Genomic DNA, 6318 nt, shown 5'->3' with positions numbered 1-6318 from the left:
CAAAGTGACCTCAGGTGAGAAAAATAAAACTTATATCATGAAATTTTGAAGCTAGGGCCTCCTAGTGGTCTTAATAAAAACTTTGGTAATTATTTAGAACGCATAAGAAAATAGAACAATCTGTTTTATTTATCTAATACCCTCAACAAGAAGAACTGTTAACCCCCAACACACACGCACACACACACCTCCCGAGTGGCTCAGCGGCAAATTTGAAGGCTTGCAGAACAGAAGGGTTTCGATACTCGTTGTGGGCACATCACAGATAGCCAGTTGAGTAGCTTTGTGCTTAACAATAACTCAAAATCTCCAATAAAAATTACAGTTAATAATAATTAGTCTTAATTGTGAGTAACAGGTGAACTACAAAAAACTTCTATGATCATTCTTCCTTAGGTTATCGGTCTGATGAGCCCTGGTAATGAGGGAAAGGCGTCGTCGGCACTGGATCTGGAAAATGTAGTGTATTCGACATATTCTCCTTTGCTTTTATTATACGTTTTTAGAACTGACACATACCTGAAGAGGTGAGTTTGTAAAATGTTAATTATAACCTATCATGTCTTACAGTTTCCATGATTTTATGTCTAGTTATTGAGCTATACTGACCTCTGGAATGAACACTTTCGGGTCAAGCTCGGTAATGGAAGGCCAGATAATGTTTCGTTGAATTTCTAGAAGTCTCTCGAAGTTTTTCAACCATTTCATCTTATCGTCCAATTCTCCTGTTTTAGAAGGAAATATATAATAACAATCCTATTGAGTTGTGAGTTAACAGTCGTAAAGTTAAGACTAAAACCAGGATAATTCCCTACAACAGTATAATAAAAGCTGAGGTCAGAAGTCAGTAAAATAAAAGATTTCCTACGTAGGTAAAGTACAGTTGAAGTTAAAACATAGTGTTCCCTACGGCAATACAGTACAGTTGAGGTTAAAACATAGTGTTCCCTACGGTAATACGGTACAGTTGAGGTTAAAACATAGTGTTCCCTACGTCAATACAGTACAGTTGAGGTTAAAACATAGTGTTCCCTACGTCAATACAGTACAGTTGAGGTTAAAACATAGTGTTCCCTACGGTAATACAGTACAGTTGAGGTTAAAACATAGTGTTCCCTACGGTAATACAGTACAGTTGAGGTTAAAACATAGTGTTCCCTACGTCAATACAGTACAGTTGAGGTTAAAACATAGTGTTCCCTACGGTAATACAGTACAGTTGAGTTTTCCTCAACTTTACTGTACTGACGTAAGGAACACTATGTTACACCTCAACTGTACTGTATTGACGTAAGGAACACTATGTTTTAACCTCAACTGTATTACCGTAGGGAACACTATGTTTTAACCTCAACTGTACTGTATTGACGTAGGGAACACTATGTTTTAACCTCAACTGTACTGTATTACCCTAGGGAACACTATGTTTTAATACAGTACAGTTGAGGTTAAAACATAGTGTTCCCTACGGTAATACAGTACAGTTGAGGTTAAAACATAGTGTTCCTTACGTCAGTACAGTAAAGTTGAGGTTAGTGCCTGGATTATTATGTTTAATATAATTTGATTAATATAGAAGCAGTAACAAAAGTATTTTAACAAAAATTATGTATCACAGAAAGAACACACTTTTTAGTAGAACACACTTTATATAGAACATAAATAGTTTTAAATAAAACACAAAAATCGTTTAACCAAACCATCAACTTACGCAAAGAGTTTTCTTCCAGTTCAACGATATTGATAATTACATCTTTCTCCTGTTCATCATCAGTCCGCATCTCTATTTCCTTCAACAGTAAGGGTACTCTCATAATATGTTGAACAGGAGAAACTAAGAGATCGGTGAGTTGAAGTTTCTTGCAACGTAGGTCACGTGAACACCACTGTCAGAACAGAGTTCGTCAGCAATTTGTTAGGTTTATACAATATATGATCACGTTTCGTTTTCCATATTTACAAAACAAACTTACTACAGGGAGAATAGTAAATGTGTCGTCGTGTTTGAAACTTTAACCATTTGCAAGATTTTTTACATCAAACTGAAAATTAATGATTGCTGCTGTATATTAGTTAGTAAATATTGGTATTTAGGTTAGGGTTAGTTTTTATAAATCTAATTGGCCTTGGCAATAATCTTTTGGAACTGTTATTTCAAACCATCTGTGATTTGAAAATTCTACTAACGTTACGTTAGTTACATTTAAGAATCAGAGTTTCTTTATTCGTTTGGCACTTCGTTGAACAAAGCAGATATGCTTATTAAGTTTAAGTGAAGATTTTCGTTTTGTGCTGCCATCTACTGTTTTAAAAGAGAAACATTTTAACAAATGTATATCCAGGTTTTTGGATGTTTTGAAACAAAATACAATTTGTCAACAAATGAAAGTTCTAAAAAAATATATCTGTGTTAATTTTTCAGAGATATTTTGATATGCCATATGAACACATACGTCAGAACAAGGTTTTCAATTTATATTATACATTCTTGATTTCAGTCCGATTTTAGTGTTTTTATAATCACAAATCATTATTTTATACACTAGTGTTCAAGACAAAGTTTGTCCCTTTTAACTTTACTTCTTGCAGTTCAATGCCATGAATTAGGCTTAGGTGAGATTGTACTGACGAATATATTTCAGATTTGTTTGTTTAAGCGCAAAGCCAAACGGGGTTATCTTTGCTCTGTTCACCGCAGAGAATCGAACCCAGAATTTGAGTGTAAGACCGTTAAATTACCGCTGTCAAATCGAGGGATAAGTTTGGGGCTTTAATCGCTCCAGATCCATACCTCACCCATATCCATACCTCACCAGATCCATACTTTTGGTGATTAGTATACGTAAGAGTGATCGTATAAGCATGAAATCCGCTTAAAATGAGATCTGATTCATAATTAGCGAGGAATACAGAGTAGATATTGTGCTGATAGCGACCTCTGTAGGTTAACGTTCCATCTATTGTTTTCGGTTAATTGAGAAAATATCATGTCTTTAGTATATACGATGTTATATACGATGTTAAGAACAACTGATTAAAAGTAGGTTAATGAAATATATAGAATTGTTTGTTTGAGAATATTCTTCCAAATATACACTAGGTTTATCTGTGCTGCTTAACGATAGGCTAAATGGAAGATAGTTGATCAACAGTACACAATGTAAACCCTTGAGCTACTCGTGTCTGACTGGATATGACGGTCACTTTCATAGAGATGGTTAGGCCTCGTGAATGACCTGGTGGTTAGGTCGTAACCTGCAGATCGCGGATTCGAAACTCGTCACCGAATATGCTAGTCCTTTCACCTATAGAGACATTATAATGTGTTGATCAATCCCACTATTCGTTGATAATGAGTAGTCCGAAATATGGCAGTGGGTGGTGTTGAATATTTGCTTTCCCTCTCGTCTATCACTTCTAAATTAGGGACGGTTGGGGCAGATAACCCTCGAGTAGTTGAGTAGTCCGAAGTTTAACAAACAAACAATGCAGATAGGTGTATATTTCGAAGCCGTTTTAGAAACCTGAAGACAAATCTTGACCTAGAGATGACATTACTGAGGCTCTTAATGGTACTGACATTTACGATTCATTGTCTATTCTGAACGTTAGGTTGACACTTCCGGTACTAGCCATAAATTATTATTTTTTTCGTAGTTAATAAAATTTTCCAGAACTGTTGTTTCTGAAAGCGATGAAAGATATTTTTTATAGAAATTATATTTAAACTATTTAAGTTGTAATGAATATTTGAATAATAAAAAACACAACATTAGGCCTACATCTTTATTCGCCAGGGGAAGTCATGACTAGAAACTAAAGCGAATTTAGCGGACAGTCTGAAGGCTTATAACGCTCAAAAAAACCGCTTTTGATACTCCATAGTGGACACAGCAACAAAACAAACAAACTTTCGCCTTTAAAGCAGGATTTTGACGAGTTGGTAAAAAATATTCTTGATCCAGTGATTTTCTAGCATCATTTATATATATATTTCTTGTAACTAACTCTTTTCGTCAAAGTTGGAAGACTGCTTGAATTACTAGTTTAAAGCTGTTCACGGAATAACATTGTCTTAACATTGTAGACTTACTTTTTCAAACTCATTAAACTCCACTTGCCGCCTCAATGTCTCCAAATAATTCAAAGCGTTGATATAGTTAATGGTGTATCTGTGGTAGGCTTGACGTAGTGCTGTGGCTTTGGAACTCTATCAACAAGGCATCAAATAATAAATCTTAAATAAAATTATAGAAATACAGGGTGAGGCAAAAGTTACTGTACAATAAACTAAGTAACAAAATAATGTAGATTGTTTCTGGAAATGATAAAGTCAAGTAATAAAAATGGTAAATTAGCTGTTAGTGATATATCACAACAGTGAGTGATATGCTATAACATTATATCATAACAATGGGTGGTATATTGAGTGATATACCACACTATGTGTATACTATAACACTATATCATAACAATGGGTGATATACCACAATAGTGAGTGATATACTATAACATTATATCATAATAATGAGTGATATACTACAACAGTGAGTGATATGCTATAACATTATATCATAACAATGGGTGATATATTGGGTGATATACTACAACAGTGACTGATATGCTATAACATTATATCATACCAATGGGTGATATACCACACTATGTGTATACTATAACACTATATCATAACAATGAGTGATATATTGGGTGATATACCACAATAGTGAGTGATATACTATAACATTATATCATAACAATGGGTGATATAATTGGTGATATACCACAATATGTGTATACTATAACACTATATCATAATATTGGGTGATATACCACAACAGTAAGTGATATGCTATAACATTATATCATAATAATGGGTGGTATATTGAGTGATATACCACACTATGTGTATACTATAACACTATATCATAACAATGGGTGATATATTGGGTGATATATTGGGTGATATACCACAATATGTGTATACTATAACACTATATCATAATAATGGGTGATATACTACAACAGTGAGTGATATGCTATAACATTATATCATAACAATGGGTAGTATATTGAGTGATATACCACACTATGTGTATACTATAACACTATATCATAACAATGGGTGATATATTGGGTGATATACCACAATAGTGAGTGACATACTATAACATTATATCATAACAATGGGGGATATACCACAACAACAGATGTTACACCATAACACTATGTGATATAAGTAAAGAGTCTAGGAGTTAAAGTTAAATAAACCAAGGACCGAAGATAATGTACCTTTTGAAAAAGTTTCACAAGCACTTCTGTAGTTTCCGTCTCCGAGCACCTCGTGTTTTGCAGAATTAAATGTATGAATTCCTTACAAAAGGCGTAAGTGACCTGAATATTGGAAAAAGTACAAAATAACTGACATTTTAGAAGCACTCGGATTTGTCATCCGATAGGTGCCGCTATATTACAATAGAAGAACTTCTGACAACATTAAACATTTATTCTATAAAATGAGTTGAAATAATGCATTATAATTACGTTTGAAATCCTTCTTTACAACAATACATGATAATATTCACCTTGGAAACTCCTTACAACAATTTAAAATACTAAATGTATATTGTTTTAACTTTCAACCACAACAGTGAACCTGTGATAATTTATATGATAAATTAGGTAGTCGTAGTACTTAGTTTAGCCGCGGCAAAGCGGCTGATAGAATGGCTCTGGGTTTGTATATTGTTGTTTTTTTCAAGTACAAACATTTAGTTCACAGCTCCATCATCTCTTCACCAATTTCAGGTCTATTTACAGTTTTGGACCCAGGAGGTCAAACCCTTTCGATTGATGTATTTGATCACGCCCCAGGTCTCACAGATTAATTTACTCTAATCCTGTCTAAAATAATTTCAATTTGAGGGTAGGCTGGTAGAGATCCTGATGAGTAATATTAGCTATATTTTACTGCGCCAGTAATACCATAAAATATAACTTCTTATTAGTTGACTCACAACTAGTGACAGGGAAAGAAATCCATAAAATATAACTTCTTGTTAGTTGACTCACAACTAGTGACAGAGAAAGAATTCCATAAAATATTACTTGTTAGTTGACTCACGACTAGTGACAGAGAAACAAATCCATAAAATATTACTTCTTGTTAGTTGACTCACAACTAGTGACAGAGAAAGAAATCCATAATATATTACTTCTTGTTAGTTGACTCACAACCAGTGACAGAGAAAGAAATCCATAATATATTACTTCTTGTTAGTTGACTCACAACCAGTGACAGAGAAAGAAATCCATAAT

The 6318-nt window shown here is 33.9% G+C and overlaps 1 protein-coding gene across 1 annotated transcript in view; it reads right to left on the bottom strand.

The window, feature by feature from the left end:
* Window positions 1–609: 609 nt before the first annotated feature.
* LOC106477194 (pleckstrin homology domain-containing family G member 5-like) overlaps window positions 610–6318 on the bottom strand; it is a gene marked incomplete at its 3' end in the record, with an annotated part of 8024 nt that continues 2315 nt past the window's right edge. Inside the window, exons 3-6 of the mRNA XM_013937785.2 lie at window positions 5293–5394; window positions 4094–4210; window positions 1712–1886; window positions 610–725 (exon numbers count right to left, since the gene is read on the bottom strand). Coding sequence (XP_013793239.2) covers window positions 610–725; window positions 1712–1886; window positions 4094–4210; window positions 5293–5394 — 510 coding nt within the window. The remainder of the gene's footprint in view (window positions 726–1711; window positions 1887–4093; window positions 4211–5292; window positions 5395–6318) is intronic.

Source organism: Limulus polyphemus, unplaced genomic scaffold (assembly GCF_000517525.1).
Source record: "Limulus polyphemus unplaced genomic scaffold, Limulus_polyphemus-2.1.2 Scaffold13295, whole genome shotgun sequence".
In the NCBI taxonomy this organism is placed as follows: domain Eukaryota; kingdom Metazoa; phylum Arthropoda; class Merostomata; order Xiphosura; family Limulidae; genus Limulus; species Limulus polyphemus.
This window is presented reverse-complemented; position numbering and strand designations above follow the sequence as displayed.